The 20695-nt window shown below is 42.4% G+C and overlaps 3 protein-coding genes across 8 annotated transcripts in view; 1 reads left to right on the top strand and 2 right to left on the bottom strand.

The window, feature by feature from the left end:
• The first annotated feature begins 4890 nt into the window (after positions 1–4890).
• On the top strand, positions 4891–15331 carry chrm5a (cholinergic receptor, muscarinic 5a). The gene is made up of 2 exons (XM_030391405.1): positions 4891–5539; positions 13325–15331. Exon 2 carries the CDS (start codon positions 13392–13394, stop codon positions 14970–14972), a length of 1581 nt encoding a protein of 526 aa, XP_030247265.1. The 5' UTR covers positions 4891–5539; positions 13325–13391; the 3' UTR covers positions 14973–15331.
• A 1196-nt stretch (positions 15332–16527) lies between these two features.
• LOC115565844 (fibrinogen-like protein 1-like protein) lies at positions 16528–19597 on the bottom strand. Of its 2 annotated transcripts, XM_030391415.1 has the most exons (4): positions 19216–19597; positions 18919–19070; positions 18068–18091; positions 16528–17896 (listed from the first exon to the last, which is right to left on the bottom strand). In XM_030391415.1, exons 2-4 carry the CDS (start codon positions 19061–19063, stop codon positions 17202–17204), a joined length of 864 nt encoding a protein of 287 aa, XP_030247275.1. In that variant the 5' UTR covers positions 19064–19070; positions 19216–19597; the 3' UTR covers positions 16528–17201. The 2 variants fall into 2 exon arrangements, with proteins under 2 accessions (XP_030247275.1, XP_030247276.1); XM_030391416.1 differs by lacking the exon at positions 18068–18091.
• Positions 19598–19787: 190 nt separating this feature from the next.
• The window catches only part of LOC115565843 (KATNB1-like protein 1), a 37491-nt gene continuing 36583 nt past the window's right edge, over positions 19788–20695 (bottom strand). For all 5 annotated transcript variants that reach the window (XM_030391413.1, XM_030391410.1, XM_030391414.1 and 2 more), the window contains 2 exons: positions 20196–20289; positions 19788–20101 (listed from right to left, as the gene is read on the bottom strand). In XM_030391413.1, coding sequence (XP_030247273.1) covers positions 20069–20101; positions 20196–20289 — 127 coding nt within the window. In that variant the 3' untranslated portion in view covers positions 19788–20068. The remainder of the gene's footprint in view (positions 20102–20195; positions 20290–20695) is intronic.

The raw sequence follows: 20695 nt of genomic DNA, 5'->3' as shown, positions 1-20695 counted from the left end.
TGTTTAGCATGTGATGGCACTGTGTAATTATATAGAAGTGATAACAGCAATGTTAATGCTTTTTATTTTTTTATTTATTTATTTTTTTTTTACACCTTGTGCCCTGTAAATAAAATGTAATTACTGTGAAATAGAGACATTTACCCAAACAAGCTTTAGATTGTGGCTTCTGACTTAAATGTCATGGCAACTACCACGAGTTAATATCACTCCTGAAAGCTAGCATTTAATTTAAAGGAACTATTCAACACTTTAGGGAATATTTGATTTCTTCCCGTGAATTAGATCAGAAGATTTTCATAAATATGCAGCAGGAGCCATAGCTGCTATCTGAGCTTAAAGACTGCAAACAAATCAAACCACATTTTTGACCCATCAACAACACATTCTTAACATCCTGATGGTATTCGACCGCCACAAAAAAGAAACAGCCGTTAAATGAGATGACATAACTCATGCATGATCTTCTAAATCAATAAAAATAAAGTGGAAATGTAATTTGAGTATGATGAGTAGCCACCACACCATTCTATATCATGTCTGCTGTTGAAATTTGGTTTCTTTCAGGATTAAAATGTATTTGGCTCCTTCATTGTAATCCGAATACATGAGAGGACATGTATTATGCACTAAGTAATTAAACTGTCATGTGCTGCGTCTGTCTAAAGCTTTACTGATAGGGGTCATTCCTTATTCCTGACACACAGTCTTATAAAGGTACAAATCAACAAGGTCACCACTGTTGACGCAAGAGTGTCTGAGCAGTCGGTGTTGGGTGTCCTGAAGGGAGTGCGAACCACGGGTCCACAATAAAAGCTCAATCAAAGCTGCCCACCACCTAATCTCCTCTGTCAAGGCAACATTAAAGTTGCATTGTAGAGAGGGAGAGCTCATGTGCCACCCAGACACAGCCGACTGGTACATGGAGGAGGTGTACGGAGCTGGCGGTTCACTCGCTTACTGTTCGTAAGAGACATGGATACTGCTTCTTGATTCTAATTCCGGGAGGCGCTTACACATTCATGAGCCCAAACATAGCTTTCATTCGGTAGCTTTGATCGAATATTGGATAAGCTTTTTAAAAAAATCAAGCCATCATCGAAAGGTTTCAAACAAGGTATGTGCAGCGAATTGCTCGAGACGGGGGAAACTCTGTGTGCCTTCTATCATCTGAGGGCTCAAAACAAACAAGGGTTCTCTGCACAGGGATAACAGCGAGCTCCACATTAGGGGGACGTGTAAATCTTTGAAACAGTGCAAGGTATTGGCAAATCATTATGTCAAATGGGAGTTGTTGCTCAGGGCCAGAGGGAAACGGTGTTGCACATGAAAGCCTTGAAGGGAGAGGGACATCAGAGGAGTCGATTCAGTCAGCCAGCGTGGGGAGACGTGTATGCCCGGGATCAACTAGATCAAAAGTGGCTCCAAAGTGAGCCATTGATCATGTCAGCCAGGTCATTCTGCTGGATTTTTTTTAATATATATACTGGTTAGGGATCTAATTAAGATAATGACATAACAACAACAAAGTGTAAGAGCAGCGGTCTAACGCCGCGTTTCCACTTAGTGCTGTCCAACTGGTTAGTGCCAGGTATGTAACCAGTTTTGTGAAATATCATTTTCAAAAGAGGAATTAACTGCTAACATTATGTTTTCGCAAAAGTACAAATAGGGCTGTCTTGCTTCATCTCTCAGTTAGGTAGTAGGTCGGTTCAGTGATCGACAAATCAAAATAGCATCAATGCAAAGTGAAAACATGGATTCATATCGCCGACAGGTCCGTGTCACTGTTTCCGTCCATGAGCAACTAAACAGTGCCCTCTTTTTATGAAAAATAATCGTATCATGGCAGATATTGTGATATTGGCAAATATCGTATCGTTGTCCAAAGAATCCATATAATATCATGTTGTGATGAAACTATTAGCTAGTTCGTGTTTATGCTTACTTCCTGGTCTGCCTTAATTTAAAAACGTAAAAAATGTTCAACGCACTTTAGGCATATTTTGTATTTGAAAAAAAAAATAAAAATGGAAGGGGTGATTTCTGAACACATCGGAGATCCAGTGAAGGAAATACTCATGGGGACGAATGGGCTGCTGACTGACAAAGCGTAAATGAAGCTGATTTAGCAGGAACAAACCTGTGCTCCAACCACAGATTGTGTCAGATTGAGCATGGACCGAAAGAGGGGTAAAAGAGAGGAGAAAGATAATAGAATTGCATCATGTAGAGGCTGATCTCTTTTTTTTATTATTATTGCCAGCATATGGGTGCACAATTGGGTCAGGAGATAAGCAAGCCCCTGTGGACTGAGTGTGGACAGATGTAATCTATCTCTGGCTGTGTTGATGTCCTCCCCCATCTCGCCTCTCTCATAGGCATGTGGGGATCAGACAGTGGCCTGTGGAAAACAGCTATGCCTTTAGGATTCAGATGAGCATAGGGGAGGATACCTGAATGATCCCTGACACCGGCCATCATTTGCTTTCATTATTTTGATGGTTGAAGCACGGATTTTAAAAATCTAAGAGATATCTGGAGAAGGCACTTCTGGTTCAGTGAGGTGTATTGGAAAACCATTATGTTTTGGCTTAGGTGTTGAAAGGTCGCATCCTTCATTTCAGTTACTGAGCCACTATCAGTCTTTAGCTGCATATTTAATTAGAAAGTTAATAATGCATAGGTTTGACATTACTTCTAATCGACTTTTGCGATTTAATCAATAAGATTTAACCTGCAAATATAATCAATATGAATTGGCTTGTAAGACAGTGGCACAGTGGCATGCACACCATTGTGTTGATATGTGAATGTAGCAGATAAAAAAAAATATGACCACGCTCTAAACTTTGTGTCAGTCAGCAATACAGCTGTAATGATGAGCCAGGTGCCTGTCCTTTGGCCAGCTGCCTGGAAATGGCATTAGATTAGAGTGTCAGGCGGCGATGTGGAAGGTGGAGGGGCGAGCGGGTGGGATATATACGGCGCACTTCGTGAAACAGATGTGGCTGGATTTTCATGAAAGGCATCAATCACAACAGCATCAGCATACAGCCCTGACCCGTTCACAAAAATCATTTCAGTGCGAGAGCTGCATTTTGACAAATGTCAGTATGGAGTATAGGAGAGAGTGTCGTCTGTCTATTGTTTACTAACCAGCTCCTCTGCTCCACAGGGCAAGGGGCAGCTTCTTTTCCACACATTAGAATCATATTATCACTGCAACTCCAGCTTAAAATTTCAATTTGATCTATCTTTAATTCATTTATTACTTCTCTCTATTTTTTTTATATTTGCTGGCTTCCCCTTTTCATTTATTGGTTAGCAATTTGTGACAACTGATCTGCAAAAGCGACACCGATATATCTTTAATTTACTTACCAGCAGGGGCGGATCCAGATTATTTACATTAGGGGGGACAACAGTTTACTAGAGAGGGCACCAAAAAGCGACAACAAATATGAATTCTGCCAGACTTTTCTATTCATAACTTATACTACTAAGTGGAAACATTACCTTTCTTTAATTGTACAGTTACACCGTGTATTCATGTGTTCATGATGCCCCCCCCCGTGCAGACCTGTGTTTGCATTACTATCTAAATAGGTTGCTCTGTCCACGGTCACTGTCATCAAAAATGTCCACCCCCTTTAGTAGAAATCTTGCACTGACATCAAGTGTGTGTATTTTTGCATTAATGCCGATTTGATCAAAGGAGGCGGGGCAATGGGAGGGGCCTCATGCAAAAACGATTTTGAGGAAAGGTTGGTCATGAGCCCAAATGTTCATCCTGTTCATCAAAGGGGTAGTGGGAGTGGCTTCCAACAAAGAGGTGTCTAACTTCTATGTGGATTCACGTAAACACACACACAGTTTTGACTTTTAATTTACTTTTTAATTTATTAGAACAGTGGTTCCCAACCATTTTGGCTTGTGACCCTTTAAAGTGAAGCAATGTGTACATGTAACACATTGTGCTGGCTTGCCTACTGTATGTGAGATACAAGCCATTAAACCTCAAATTGTTTTTAGAGGCTTGAAAATGTGAAACTAATAGATAAGAGAAAATTAGACAAAATAGAGAATGTGTAGCAGACATGTTTTAAATTATTTTTTCCTGGTTTAGAAATGTTCTTGCAATCCTTTGGTGGGATCCAGTCCCCCGGGATTGTAAATGAGTGGAAAATGCCTCCAGCAGAAAGTGATATATTGGCAGCAACTGGGATCTATTAGCGTATCTGGCTGCTGATTTGATGGGAGCTCATTGGGACAGATCAGCGCCACCATCATCCAGCTTAAAACATATAAGGACTTTACACCCGTCCATTCAGGCCAGCCGCCTAATGCCCAGCGAATAATTCCCCAATCAGCACAATGACATGCATGTTGTATATGTGCACGCACACACACACACACGCACACACACACACACACACACAAAGGGGCCCCGTGGAAAAACATCTGTCACTTCAGTGGTCTGCTTATCTGGCCGAGCCATGTCAGCTCTCCCCCCCGTGTGGGCACAAAGGCAGCGGTGGTGTTTTATGCTCTGCAGATGGGTTTGCTGATAGCCGCGCTGCTTCAGTTCAAACAGCCAGGGAGCCGGGAGTGGTGATAGCTGTCTCCTTTTGCTTTCCTCTAAAACACAGACAAAAGACATGCCATTGGAGGTAATTAATAGTTTATGTGACATGCACAAAAGCAGGATTTGGCTTGACTGGGTCTGACTAAAACGCGCACCCTCCTGCCCCCACACCCTCCAAAACGCAGCCCTTGAAGCCACCCGGCCACCTCCTCTCCTCCCCCCCCCACCCCTTAAACGTCTCCCTCCTCCCTCGCACACTCTGTGGTCTGAGCTGCATGCTCACTGTCCCGAAACATGATGAACCATTCAGCCCTATGGGAATTTCTCCTCCCAGCAAGCCAGCGTCAGCTACATCTGTGTTTGTCAGCCAGAGTGGATGCAACGGCAGCAGCGGCAGCAGCAGTGACTTGGCTCAGGCGTCAGGCAGCCTCTCAGTGACATTCTGCTTCAACTTGGCTGAGAGGCGGCACACTTCCTCCAGCTCAGCTCACAGTGGGAGGAAAAGTTCTCCCTCTTTCTCTTCAGCTCCCTGAGCAGATTCTACTCATTCATGAATGAGTGAGGAAGGATGCCCTGCAACTTGAGGATACTTTTCTCATCTGGACAAAAGGTGGACGCACTGAGCAGCTGACTGGGGGGATGTGATGCTGAGCTCCGCGCCCCTCGAGCAGGGATGACCGCAGCCTCCCGGTGTCCACGTCTCCTCCTACTCTTCTTCCTCTTTCTCTTCTGCCTCGGTGCTCCCCTCTGGCATGCGAGGGTCAAAGTCAGCAGGATTTCTCATCCACCACCAACCTCCCTCCGACTGTGTTGTGATCCTGTTCCTCAGCGCCGCACTTGACCTGAAGGCTTCCCAGGCAAAACAAAGGGATTAAACCATGAACTTTGCTCTCGCCAGGAGACACATTCTGCCATTATACAGAGGACTGTGAGATCTGATGAAAGTCAACTGTGAGTATGTTTGTCCTTTTCTTTTTCGGCTGCGTTTTCACAGTCTCGAGAGATTCCGTGAGTGATTGAATGGATACTTTTTAGAAGGCATGACCTGGATTTAAGGGGAAATAGAGTCATGTGTGCACAAGTGCATGTCTGAGAGGTCTCAGCATGTATTTTTAATGTAGCCTTTTACTTTAATGAGCACAGCGGAGGATGTGCTGCCGGAGAGATGTGAGTGATTCCTTTGGAAGACTTTACACATAGAGAAGAGAATACATTGGACTGGATATGTTTTGATTTGGTCACATATTGGGTATAGCCTGATAGTTGTTGTTGAGTGCCTTAAAGGGATGAGTTTGTGAAAGGCTGAAAGTCAGTCAAACATCTTGCCTCTCACATGGTGTCATATCAGTTTCAAACACCTCATTCTCACGTCTCTCGTGAGTCTTTGTCTCACAACCTCTCACAATCTTTGTTCCACATACACCCAGTTCTGCGACACAATCATACAGTTTTACACACCTTGTTTCCCCTCTTTCTGTCTCCTTTTTATACTTATCTTTAAATCAATAGCATTCATAATTCAAAAATGGTACTCTTATTTCAACTGCCTGGTCCTGAAATTTGATATTCCTCTGTTAAAATGTTTTTTTTGTTTGTTTTTTTTTTCATTTCTCACCCAAAACACCAATCAATATTTTTCTTCAAAAGCTCCAGCACGCGGCTCTCACCTCCTCCAGCACCCCCCTTTCCTTCTCTGATTAAGTGAAAATGACAAAACAAGAAAGGATTAAGCAGTGAAGCGTGATTTTAACGAGTCCATCCAGTCCCCGCAGATCTTGTGAGGCGTTTCGACGATTGTAGAGAATGTGCCGGTGCAACCACAGGAAGTAGCTGCTACGAAACAATAAGGGCTTGGTGGGGTTAGGAGAAATCATGACCAGCTTGTAGACCACACTTGACTTTTTTTTTTTTTGCAGCGAATTTGACTTTAAGTTGCATTTTTTTTTATTGTAAATTGGGGTTGTCGAGTTTTCCAGCAGTAATATACCACTGCATCAGACCTGCATTCATTTGGCCCTAATCTCATATACAGTATGCCAGGGAGCTCAATTTTAAGCTCATTAACAAACTGAAATAGTCGCTTCAGAAGGAGACACATGCAGATGTTTTACAGTCCCTGCTTTTGTGCAATCTCAAACTGAAAAATGACATTTGAAATACCTTTGCTTTTTGCAGACAAATTTAACCCCAGCGTAGAGAGAATTTGCCGTTTTATGAGTTGGGAACGAACATCAGGCAACCCAGAGTCACACACAGCAGCATCAGACGCAGGCTCAGAAAACTCTTCATACGAGAACATGAATGAGTTTAAAGCGAGATCATTATCCAAATGATGGGGCATTAATGAAATGTTGTTTGTCGCTCATAAAAATGAACGCCCAGAGGCATTAAGCGTTATGGCTTTATTCCCTTCAGCAGCTGCCAAAGCCACTGGGGTGTCCATAAACAGATCATAATATTCATCTAATGATCATATTCATCATTTTCTCATTGGCGGAGAGATGTAATTCAAGTTTGTACTTGTTTCAAAACCACAGGGGGGATGAGATTTTGGCAGGGGATAAACAAAAAGCAGAAAGGTGTATTTTCGTATGTATTTTGTATTTCACACCTGATGCGACCCATCCTAATGCATGCCTCTTTGACTGATGGGGCTGTATTCCAACACTGACACACTGATGAATATTTCAGATTGCATGTTTCATGGTCAGACTCTTACATGAGAACATTTGTAATCCTCTTTTCTTTCCTCCAAAGCCTGATAAACAGGAATGATTCAAGCATTTCTTAGGTCCTCACATATGCAGGAATCTTACCCATGGGTCAGTGGGCTGACTACAGGATGCACGAACCATTGTGCCAAAAAGCTCTGGGCTGATTTGCACATCATACATACTCACCACGCACACACACGCGCAGTGTCCTTCGCCTCCTTTGCTTTGACTTGCCTCTGTTTTGCCTTCTTCTTCTTCTTCTTTTGGTGTCTCTCATCTTCTTTCCCTTTCTTTCTCAAATGCCACACACACACACACACACACACATGCACGCGCTTTCTCACACACACGCGTGCGTGCACCATTTGCTTTTTATGTTTCTGCTGTACAGAGCAGCTGCTGCAGCCAAAGGAGTGTGTTGAGAAAGGTTATGCATGACTGCGAGGTCTGTTAGGGGCCAGTGCATGGAGCCACTGCACAGGAGTTCTGGTGGCCAGGTGCCAGAGGACCTGCAGGAAGCCACCCTTCAACATGTCCGCCTCTGCCCCTCAGTACGGAGGCTCAGGACGGATTTGTGCGACCTAGTCTGTCCTCATCAGAGACTGGGCACTGTTAATCACTGGATCAATGACCATTACTTATGCATACCGAGCTGAACACGATATTTCAGGAGGCAGTCGGATACTCTTCAGATGTATTTGTAATGAGGAAGTTTTCTTGGCAAGAGTGAGAGCAAAGACATCTTGGCACCGATTCATACTAATTGCCTCTGCGTAGGCTATAATATTTTTATTCTCATGCACTGTATGACCAAGTCACGAATACAGTATGCTACAAGAAATGTTGGCAGCCTGTTTGTTTTTCAACTGACCAGACGGCGTCTCTAAGCTTTCCCCCTACCGTGCGTCACATTTGATACCAAACTGCATCCGTAAAGAAAGTCCCAAAACAGGCCACAACAGGCCATATTCACTATTTATAGTGATGCAGAGTCCATGTTTAGCCCACACTCTGGGATCTGAGTGTACCATTAAAAACGCTTCCTGCTTCGATTTAGAAGCTATTAGCAAGCTTGACTTGTCCCACCAGTTTAGGTCAAGAGGTAGAACGAGTCCATCTTTCTTTGTGTGTGTGTGTGTGTGTGTGTGTGTGTGTGTGTGTGTGTGTGTTTGTGTGTGTAAGCCCTCCGACATGCCAGTCATCACTGAGTCAGGAATATCCAAACGCCACACCTGTCATCATTAATTAATTCTTTTAGTGAACGTAATCACTGACGGTTCAGCCTGTCCGCTTTTTGCTCTGAAAAAGGAAAACAAAATGCTCCGAAGACTATTTCCATAACAGCTGGTGTATTTCGGGTTGAATAGACCATTTTCACTGAAGGTATTTTGACTTGTCAAAGCAAGAAAAAGCACGGGGGGAATTTGTTCTATTAATGACGGCTGCATTCCATTTAGGTGAGAAAAATGCTAGCCACTTCAAGCTACAGTTGGTGTCTCCAACCCATACCTCGCCATGATGACACACACAGACTTAAAGGGTGAATACAATAACAGCCTATACTGTTGTGGCTGACAGCTAACACAAAGTACAGCTTAGGCTAATGGTGGTGTCATTAGTTACCTACCCTAACGAGGTCATGTTTCCACCCATATCTGTTTGTCAGTTGGCTGGTTAATTTGCAGAAAACTACTGATTGGATCTTCGGCAAATTCTCAGGAATGATATGTGGATCTTGATGAAAAGAATTTGGTGTATTACGATGCCTCTATCAAGACTGTTGGGCCTTCGTGGAGGTATGCAAGGTATGCGAGCCATTCTAATTTTGCAGGTAATTGGTTATTACCTAAAGTATGAGACAAATTAACATTTTGACCTGATGTTGGTGCAAGATGATAAGACAAGGCATCACCAAATGTAATGAAATTCAGGGTGACATGGATATTTATACGAAAGCTTATAGCAATCCATCCAGTCGTCGCTCAGATAGTCAAATCATGACCCTCCAAACAACCTTTCCTAAGGCCATGCTGCGAGGCTATGGGGCTAAATGTGATTAAAGGCTTTGACAAGATCATTCAGGAAAGAAATGTTAGGTTTTGAAACCAATGTGTCATATATATTTTTTTTTTTTTTTTACTTGTGAAGGTAAGGTAAGGTAAACAATACATGGCACATTGCTCAGATTGGGCACACCAGGAAACAGCAGCCAGTGTGGTAAGATGCATGGCACCTCCCATGCTATAGAGTCTTAATGATGTGGGGATTTGAGTGATGTGATATGAAATGCCATTCTATAACAAGATGAGGGACAATCCGAGTCCTGCAGGAGGACCCCCGCAGTGACTGGAATGTTATTTGTGAGGGCCTCAGGCTGCTGCTGGCACTCCTGCTAACGTGGCAATGTCAAAAGAATGCCAATGAGTGAGGAAGTTATTTCTCAAGTACGGGGAAGTGATTGCATTCAAAGTACTGCATTGTGGTCAGAAATTGCAATACATCATAGGAGGACCTATCCTGTGAGAGAAATCTTCTTTTCACATAAGACACAAGAGGGATCATGTGAAAGAAAGGAACAGAATACACAACTTACCGCGGTTGGGAAGAACATTTATTGACAAATCCGGCAGTTTGGGCTTGGATAGAATAAAGTAACTAAAAGTGTGCATTCATCTTCAGCCGGGTTCATTTCATACCCAGTACAGGGAGGAAACTGCAGGATGAAATACTTAATCGCCCTCTCGCAGAGCCAGGGTTACACTGAGTAACCTTAAGTTCTTGTTTGGTATCTCAGCAATCAAAGAGAGAGTTTATTCATCTCGCTGTGATTGCACTCAAGTCTTTTCTGAAGCTGGCTGTGCTGTCCAGATACGCACAACAATGTCCCCTTTGCTGTCCTTCGATGCCACTCTAGGTCTCCACTTTAAGTAGGAGCGGCAGCTGGGGTCTGAATTAATTTGCCTTTGAGAGCCTATGCACAGACATAAGTGTGTTGACTGCTCGCTTCTCTTTGGGCATGTTTTGAGGGATTGGACTGACTCAGGGTGAGGATGGGCAAAAGCTGTTTCTCTGCCTAAATGTGTGCATCCACACCCTTTATCCAAATTTCTCTGATGGTCTGAAGGTTTAATTGCTAATACCCACAAGTTCTTTTTTTTTGGTTTCTCCCCACTGAGAGCCTTAGACATCTGTGCTTCCCTGCTGGTGGATTTATGTCACTGCTGCTGTTTGGGACATTTTCAATAAGTTATGATTCTCAAGGACGTGGACATTCAGGACTTGGAAGGTCGAACACAGGACGCAGATGCTATGGCACTAAAATTTCCTAATTTTAAGCAGAGCAACTGGCATGGCTCAAAATTCTGATGCCACAGAGTCCAGTTGTATCCTACTGGAGCACCTGGAAGGGAGCTTCAGAGGACATATTATCTCAATTAGCCTCACACTTGAATACTGTTGTCAAAATCGGTCCAAATCTGTGATTTCCCCTGCAGATTATGATCATCCATCTGCATATACAAATCTAACTAAACCCATGGGACTGAATGCTGCTTACACATTTCATGCAAACCTTCAAGGCAAGAACGGGCAAGACCACATGGCACTGTTATGCATTTGTAGGTCATGAAAGCCGAGGCATCAAACCACAGAGATTCCCAGTGGGGCTCGTTTCGAACGCACACATCCAGGTTGGCATGAGTAGCCCCATGGCCTCGATCGATCGGTGTTTCAAGCAGCACCCAGGGATGAGAGGTGCACACACGCCACTGCTCTAACCTGAGAGGGAAGGAAATGTGTGAGGAAGGATGTGTGCTGCCCTCTGCTGGTGTACTGCGTGTAGTTACGTGTGAGTCGTACTGTATCTCACTGATGGTACTTTACACATAAGAAACCGGACACTTGCAATTTGCATGGATGTCCAAACCTTATCAAGAAAAGAACAGAAAATACGACTAGATGTACTTTAAACATAAGCTTCGGTGCTATGCTTTGTAGACAGAGGGCAACCTGAGAGATGTTGAGGCGGTAAATGACCACACAAGGCCTTCTGCTTACTGACCTCATTCTATGAGTGGTCCTTTAGACTAAAGAAGGATTGTCTACTGAAACTTAATGGTGGGCCACAGGCCTAAAGCAAACATATGGAAGCCCATTTCCACAAAATAAACAAAAGAAATAAAAGAAAATGGAAAAAAAAACTAGTTCCCATGTTAAGTCATTATTATGAGGTAATTGTTGACCTTTTATCTCATAATTATGATTATGATATCATGGGAATATTTCACATTTACAGATAATTTTTTTCATCAAAGTTGGTTTTCATCTTTTTTTGTATCTTTAACTGGCTGAAATGGGCTGTCATATAAATATTTATTGTATAATTATTGACTGACTCGATTACAAAAATATGATAAATGATAAGGGATCCTTCATATTCAAAAAGCTTTTTACCTTGTGAAAAATAAAAACAGCGTAAACAATATTATCATTTTTAATTATAATGTGTTTTTTATTTTTACTCTGAACATCTGGCAGGCCTAAATTAAACCTTGTGCTGGGCCAATGGGCCAACGGCCCTGGGCCAAAGTGCTGCTGAAAAGTACAATATTGCAGGACTAGGGAACTACACAGACCATCCACAAAGAACATTTTTGCCTTTTTGATTATTTTTATCACTCTGCAGAAATGTTGATTTGATGCATGGCTGACAAATTAGCTAGCAGGGAATTTGACATGTGGGCTTTCACCAGCCCCTCGGTTTCGGACAGACTGCATCTATCATTTTACACACTTTCAACAAATTTCATCACGGCTGAATGTGCAATACTGGCTCCCTTTGAGTGCACCAAGGTTGAGATTTGAGTGATCAGGAGATACAAATGTTTGCACTGATTGACTTACTACTTAGCCAGGGAGATTGATTGACTGGCTGGGTGCAACTGTTTAAAATGATGTAGTGACTAAAATGACCTGTCAGGGATACTCACTTTGATTTACTCATCTTCCAAGGTATTCATTTCCTTCCCACAGCCCCCGAGGCTCAGGTTAACTGGATGTTGCCCCTTCGCTGTAGGGGTGACTGTGCTTCTCTGCCTTTGTGTTAATCCTGCTAAAGGCTGGCAGCTTTTTCAGGGTATTTTTTCCCCTGTGCATGCAAGTTTGCTCAGAGAATGGATGAAAAGTGCCCTCAAAGTTAAACTATTTCTGAACAGAGAAATTGATTTAAGCAGATACACATCAAATACTTCATTTACACATCTGTGACATTGCAGTTGTCGGATTGATTCATTTACTTGTATTAGTATCGGATGCATGTGTACTGCATGCATTTTATGCATAAGAATCACAATGTGTAAGATTCTTACCATCAGTCGCAAGCCTAACCCCCACACACTGAGTTTCTAGAGCCCCAAAAGGTGTAAATATATGATGCACTAAGAACATAAAGCTGTACGACCACAGCACCTCAGTGATTTTATTGTCGTCACACATCAGAATTCTTTACCATAGTTTCTCTTATACAGTATGTTCACAGAGAAATGGCCCTCCTCGTGAATTATGAACTGAGTTCACGTGCTATTAATACGACAACGTGGATTTAGAGCAAGGAATAAAAATGATGTAATGACCTGGATTTTTTTAAATGTGCCACAGATGTTTGCAGAGATTGCCTAAAACACTCCATATGGGCACACTCACATGAGCTTACTCTAATTGTGTGAACTGCATGAAGAAAAGAGCTTAATGGCATTTTTCTAGTAGACACAACTGATAAAATTATAGATAAAAGCAGATGCCTTCAATACCAAATTTTTATAGAATTTGCTGAAGTGAATAATAATGTTAAGGATGTCTGACCAGGACAGGTTTTACATTTAATTTTAGGGAGCAAAACAATACGCTTGTTTATTTTCCTCCTCAGTGTGAAGCCAAGTGTGATGCTCAACATGCCGAATTGATGCCATCCAGTGGCTATAAATGGAACTGGAATAATATTTTCTTTCTCTCTTTTTTCCCCCAGGAGATCCTACTGAAAAATGACAAACTGAACACTCTCGTCATGGTTGGACATTAAACACAAGACGACCATGGAAGGAGACAGCATATTGAACTCCACTGTAAACACTACAATGGGAATCCACCTGGTCACTCACAGCCTCTGGGAGGTGATCACCATTGCGACTGTGTCGGCTATCGTCAGCCTCATCACTATTGTGGGGAATGTCCTGGTGATGCTCTCCTTCAAAGTTAACAGCCAGCTAAAGACAGTGAATAATTACTACCTGCTGAGTCTGGCAGCTGCTGACCTCATCATCGGTGTTTTCTCCATGAACCTGTATACCTCTTATATTCTGATGGGCTACTGGGCCTTAGGGAACCTCGCATGTGACCTGTGGCTGGCGTTGGACTATGTTGCCAGTAACGCCTCAGTCATGAACCTGCTGGTGATCAGTTTTGACAGATATTTTTCCATCACCAGACCTCTCACGTACAGGGCCAAAAGGACTCCCAAACGAGCTGGGATCATGATAGGTTTGGCCTGGCTGGTGTCACTCATCCTGTGGGCCCCACCTATTCTCTGCTGGCAGTACTTAGTAGGGAAAAGGACGGTCCCTGAGAGGCAATGCCAGATCCAGTTTTTCTCTGAGCCTGTGATAACATTTGGGACAGCGATTGCTGCCTTTTACATCCCTGTATCAGTCATGACAATCCTATACTGTCGGATCTACAAGGAGACGGAGAAGAGGACCAAAGATCTGGCCGAGCTGCAGGGGATTAACTATCCCTCAGACACTGGGGTCACCCAGCCTCAGAAGACCATCATCAGGTCCTGTTTCAGCTGTAAATTAAGGTCGACTTCACATGACAGGAATCAAGCCTCTTGGTCCTCCTCCAGCAGAAGCAACGCTGCCAAATCAGCAGCCAACACCAATGACGAGTGGTCCAAAGCTGGGCAGCTGACCACCTTCAACAGTTACGCCTCCTCCGAGGATGAGGACAGACCCGTGTCTCCCGGAGGCTTCCAGCCCTCCTTCAGGAACCAGGCCTGTGAGACCATCATCAAGAGTGGAGTGGGCAGTGAGAGTGAGCAGCTCAGCAGCTATGACGAGGACAGCTTCTTCCAGACGCCACCCAAGAGCAACTCCCAGAAGAGCAGCAAGTGTGTGTCCTACAAGTTCAAGCCTGTGGCCAAAGACGCTCACGTGGAGCACCACAGCAAAAACGGAGACACCAAAATGGCGCCCTCGACGTTCTCCTCGGCCGAGTCCATGAGCGTTCCGTCCACCTCGTCGACGTCCAAGCCCATAGATGCCACGCTGAAGAACCAGATCACTAAGAGGAAGAGGATGGTGCTGATCAAGGAGAGGAAGGCAGCTCAGACTCTCAGCGCCATCTTGCTGGCCTTCATCCTAACATGGACGCCTTATAACATCATGGTGCTCATTTCCACTTTCTGCTCAGACTGCATTCCCCTCTCACTCTGGCATCTGGGCTACTGGCTGTGCTACGTCAACAGCACCGTCAATCCCATGTGCTACGCCCTTTGCAACAAGACTTTCCAGAAGACCTTCCGCATGCTCTTACTTTGCCAGTGGAAGAAGAAAAGGATCGAGGAGAAACTATACTGGTACGGACAAAACCCAGCGGTCAGCTCCAAACTGACATGAACTATTGTTTTTTTTTGTTTTGTTTTTTTAAGATGGTGTATGATATGGCTGTAAATTATATGTTTGTATTATTGATCTTGGCTTTATGAACCTGAACTCTACATATTAGATGATATCAAAATAGAAAAAAATACTATATCGAGGAGCTGGTACGATTTATGGTGTTGCTCATTAATCAGTAGGTCTGCTATAGTGTCTGTTAATTACTGCCTCCAACTTTAGAAATGAAACAATGTTATAAAACTGTCCCAATATAATCAGTGACACTGTAAATACTTTTCTTAAACATTCAAAAATACCTGTATTTTTCCCTGATGCTCTTATGCAGGAGATGCCATTAATAAACACACAGAGTATTTCATATTGTACTGTATTTGTATTCAAGATGCACAATTTGATATTTCTGATGCCATGATAAAATTGCCCCAGTCCAAAACTTAACACTAAATATTGGTTGAATAGTATCAAAGGTCCCATATTATACTGATTTCCAGGTTCATACTTACCATATTTTTGGGGTCTACTAGAAGGTCTTACATACTGTCATTGATAAAAAACAAAAAGGTTCTCAAACTGCCCATCGCAGCATCACTACTCGCCCTCTGTCTGAAAGGGTAAGTTAAGGCCCCCCTGCCAAAAATACCTGTCTGCTCTGATTCGTCAGCTTTCACAGGCCTTGAGCAGGCACCGCCCACCATGTCCCTGCATCAGTTCTGCGGGTGTTTATGCAACACAGGCTGTGCGAAGGGCATAGACCATATTCATACGGCGTCAATTTTGCTCTGATGTCATGCTCAGGGTAGCAAATTCTGGGATAATGCTACACTGCTTTTTTTTTTTCCATGTTGCAAGTTGTGTAAATGTAGGGAATCCGATTAACTGATATCATGTCACTGCTTCCCGATTTCCTTTGATCAGCAAGTGTACAGAGAATGGATACTGAAACATTGAGCCATATTTCAGTTAACATTAGCATTTAATTACTTCTGAGCTAACATTACCGTTTACAGTATTGTCAGATTGTCTGTGTTTCTAACACTAGCAACTTGAAACACAGTAATACAACATTGAACTTTGAGCTTGGGACTGTGATGTTGGAGGGAAATGGCCAAAGTGTGATTATGGTCTATTCCTGAGATTGGTCTCCGAATAGTTATGACATCACAATGTTTCCTGTCGGCTAGTTGAAAGGCACAAAGACTGGAAATCTCACATTCTACGATATGGGACCTTTAAAAAAAAACAAAAAACGCCAGTATCCTTCCCCAACTTGATGCTCTTACACCCAAAATGTAGGTGTTGTGTTTGTGTTGAGGATGCACACTTTGTAACTGCTATTTTATTTTTAAAAGGGCTAATACGTGTCGTCCTGATGTCAGAATCTGCTTGCTAAGTCAAGATTGTAACTCGATGATAATCAAAGCCTTTTCACATGTGCCAATGTCATTTGTCAGATGAGTGAATATCCATTCAGCTTAATTGTTTTTCACATCGCACATTCTAAGTTTTCTGCCCGGAGTTATGACACCATAAATTACCGAAATTAAGCTCAAAATGACTTGTTAGCCATTTTATTAACACTACATGACAAACTTGCTTAACAATGTTTACAACAGGACAAGTGTGGAGGTTTCAAGAGCACATATGGTTTATTATTCATCTGTTTATTACTCTCCATCCTCAGGATATTTTGTTTTTCTTCGAGTGTCGATATACAGTATTTGTTTTCTCTGAATTACTGTTGCTAGATCAATATATCATCATGTCTTCATTGTGTTTCTGGCAAACTTGTATTGTACTGTGGCAAAAAATAAAATGGTGTTTGTGCAATGTTGGAAGCCGTGGATGGGAGGTGACATGCAACAGATATTTTACATGTGTCACGAGCTAAAAATGTCATGGAACACTGTTTTATTTTGTAACTGTGATGAACCAGAAATCTGCACTTGCAACTTGGGGATTGAAAGAGCCGCTTTGCTTTATGTTAGTATGTGATGGAAACAAAGCTAGAGCTAAAAACATAAATTTTTATACCGTGTTCCAAGTTTGTGATTCATTTATTTGTTCTTTTCAGTATTTTGTGATCATGTCCATGCATTTCTGAATAAAATGTGGTGAATTTGACTTCCAGTTTGTTGCAAAGAAAAATCTAAAGAAACTAAACTCTTGGCCCCCAATAGCTGCCAAACCCAGTGACATTCATTACCACAAATCCTGAGATTGTCCTCCTCATAGCTCGTCCTTCTTGCAGTCTCCGCTCTGAATCAGTTTGAATGTGTCCGCAGGTTTCACCATCATCCATGCGTACTTGCACAGCCGCTCCTTGTTGCAGTCCTTCTGCCAGTAGATGACGTTCCTGCGATTGAGGTTGGCGCCGGCGCAGGCGTCGTACCACCACCCTCCTCCCGGCACCCCTTGAAACTCCAGTTTCGCACAGTTTTGGAAGTAGTTGTCGTTGTCTCTGTCTTTAGTGGTGAATCTCTGGTTGTCGTGCAGGTAGTTCTCAGTGTCCAGAGTCAGAGCGTCTACAGCCGTGCCCTGGAACAACCCCAGCCTCAGTCTGTATGCGGACGACTCATCCTCCACCAGGACTGGATCATACTCCCCCATCTTGGTTGTGGCGTCTCGGTCCACCAGCTTCACTCCAAGTTTATAGCGCCCCGGGCCACGGGTGAGCTGATGAAGGTATTCGTTCCCAAGCCAGTGATCGCCGGTTACATGCCCGAAACCGAGCTTGTACTCCACCCAAGTACGATCGAAATTCACGCTGCTGTTGATGGTGATGTGCTGCACCACGGTCCAGCCTCCCTCCTGCATGGCACAGTAGGCCACGATGGGGGAGTCTCGCGGTTGGATCAGGTACACCCCGTCTCTAGCCTGGCCTGAAGACGTCATCAGCATTTCATGGCAGTCTCTGGGCAGCGCTGTCGATCAAATATATATATTACCCTTCAATAAGTAACGGTTAAATAACATTGACATCCTTTAGCATGTCTTAAACCCCCAAGAATTAAAAAGACTGTTGGTGAGTAAGAAATAAGACTGGGAGAAAATTTAGAAAACTTGACATAGCAGCAAAATGAATGTTTACATACCACTGTGTTTTCTTGTTCTTCTCCCTTTTTTTTTTTATCAAAATGAACAGTTTGGCATTTTGGGAAATGAAAAAGAAAAAAAAAGGATAGAGGCTGAATGATAGGCAAAAAGCATATTGCAATCATTTCTACAGATACTGAAATAAATAAAGAAAGAAAGATTATGACTTCATTTGTGGAGGGTACCCAACAAGCATGTTCCCTGAGGTCGGAAGACTGGAGCTCCTGCAATTTGGATGTTGCACTTAGCCATAGCTGACTTTGATAATATTTGAAAAAATTGTTCAGCTCTTTCTGATACTAATCTCCTGTGTGTCTGTTAAATATGAACAACCAGGAGACAGTATACTGCTGGCTACTGCTTTACTGACAGCCTAGCACAAAGACTGGAAAAAAGATAGATATAGCAAACCTTATTATGTCCAAAGTGAATTAAGAAATACAATTTTGTTTGTTGATTAGTTTATCTATCAATTTAATTTAATCAGAATTGGTGTGTCGGTGATCAACAGTGTTTTTCAATGCCTCGGGTAAACATTGTCAAACCTTGATCAACTGCCAAATGCTTACAACTGTTTGTCTGACAAGATCTCACTAAGATACACAAATCACCTCTTTCAAAGTGCTTATCACTGATGAGTCACTGAGCAATTTGGGTCTACAGCCTGGAATCTGACCCACACCCACAGGAGAATTGGATCATCGAAGATAAAGAAAATTCAGCATTTTAAAGTAATCACAGGGCTGAGGTCGGAGGATCCAACACAAGTCATGTGCATTTCATTCCTCAAGAGAACTGCGAGCAAAGCAAAAAGGGAAGTCTGAAAGTGAAAGCGCGCACCGATAAATACCTCTCATTCCTCGGTTGAGGACCAACTGGTGTTCATCTGGATGAATCATATTCAGGTTCTCAGCCTGGAGATGCTTCATGTCAGCTGCAGCCACGCTGAGCAGCAGCAGGGCTGCCGCTGGCAGCCAGTCACTCAAACACTTCATCCTTCAGCTGCCAAACCAACAGAGTTTGGTCAAATATACAGTGTGCCAAGCTTCTTTATTAAATTAAGTGAACTTAATAAAGAAAACACAACAGTCCACTGCTGAAGAAAATAATTGGAAGATATCTTTGAAATGTAAAGCAGCGTGTTTACCTTCAGTAGTGCCACATGTATACGGTGACGGAAATAGTTTGTTCTCTGTACCCAAATCTTTCCCCACACTCCTGCTGTAGTTGTCACCACCGACTGAATGGAAAGCACCAGCGGTCGACTGTCGAGTTCAGTTTCAAAGTTCACTTAAAATCCCCCCTCAGTGTCCCAGTCACTGCCGGACTTCAACCTCAGGTTCACACCACAATGACACCAACCCTCCACTTATCTGTGTCAAGTGAGATAAACCCGCATGTAAATGGAGAGATATGAGCTCTAGGCAAACCCACATCTCTGACTTACTTAAATCACTTCACAACTGACTGAGGTTGAAGTCCACATGAGACTGAATGGTTTAACTGAATTTGACATTGCATTGCATTAATAAAACAGAGACATATCAGTTCTGTTTTCTCCCACAGACAGTGGTTACACCCTTTGTTTTGGATCTAAATATTTTTTTTTAAACACCATAACATTTAAAATTTTAAATACAAATTTTATTCATCACAGATTTAGCAATCAAAGGGAATGGACACTCACAATATATCCATCAAACTGACATTTTCCTAAAAAAAAAAAAAAAAAAAAATCTTGATCATAATTGCAACATCCTACTTGGTCAATGAAAAGACAGTGATTAAATTTAAAGTATATTGCACAGTCGCGGTACTTCTGTTCAAGTTGTCCTGTAAGGTAATAAATACGTAAAGCTGGACAGACATCACCTTACAAGCTAAAAGGCACTTTTCTGTGTAAACAGCAGCAGCTCCAGTCTAATAATTCGACTAAAGATTCTTGAGTTTTTGTGGAGCTGCTAACAATAGAAAAAATGTGTTGCAGTTCTTCTTTGCTGTCAAGTAAGTTGAGACAGGAAGGAATCAATGATCTGAGGAAAAAAGATAATTTTATTTAGCATAAGAAAATTCAAAGCCATTAGTTACTGTCAGTGGTGATGATTTGATTTTACATGCAGCACTGACCTTTGCCAAGTCTCCGGCAGTCCCTGGAACAGTTTTCAGCAAAGGTTCCTGATGCCATAACTCCAATAACTGCTGATTAAAGACCTGGAAGTTTCTGCAACAAAGTGGCAAATTCACACTTTTTTCAAGTGGTGATGCATAGGTGGTTTAATTACTATTATATATATATATATATATATATATATATATATATATATATATATATATATATATATATATATATATATATATATATATATATTTATAGGGTTGGGGTGATTACAGCTATATGTCTATTTATGCATTTTTATTTTACTTTGTTTACTGTTTCCTAAGAATAAGCTGAACATACACAGCTTTATTTTTCATTCTTTTAAAAAGGTGCAATATGTAAGAATTGTAAAATTCATACTCAAAACAAATAAGGGGCAGTCTATCATGCGGATGCCGATTGGGACATGGATCTTGGGATGGTAACATGCAAAGGGATGAGCCAGGGCTAGCTGGTTAGCATACCAACT

Source organism: Sparus aurata, chromosome 16 (genome assembly GCF_900880675.1).
Source record: "Sparus aurata chromosome 16, fSpaAur1.1, whole genome shotgun sequence".
Taxonomy (NCBI): Eukaryota; Metazoa; Chordata; class Actinopteri; order Spariformes; family Sparidae; genus Sparus; species Sparus aurata.
This window is presented reverse-complemented; position numbering and strand designations above follow the sequence as displayed.

What these genes read in the sequence shown, in the direction of transcription:
- chrm5a (XM_030391405.1), top strand. Translation starts at nt 13,392, where the DNA reads ATGGAAGGAGACAGCATATTGAACTCCACTGTAAACACTACAATGGGA.
- LOC115565844 (XM_030391415.1), bottom strand. Translation starts at nt 19,063, where the DNA reads ATGAAGTGTTTGAGTGACTGGCTGCCAGCGGCAGCCCTGCTGCTGCTC. An exon ending in CCTCAACCGAGGAATGAGAG is followed by an intron (nt 18,092 to 18,918) that starts GTATTTATCGGT and finishes AAAAAAAAAAAG; the next exon opens with GGAGAAGAACAAGAAAACAC. An exon ending in AAGAACAAGAAAACACAGTG is followed by an intron (nt 17,897 to 18,067) that starts GTATGTAAACAT and finishes TTTGATCGACAG; the next exon opens with CGCTGCCCAGAGACTGCCAT.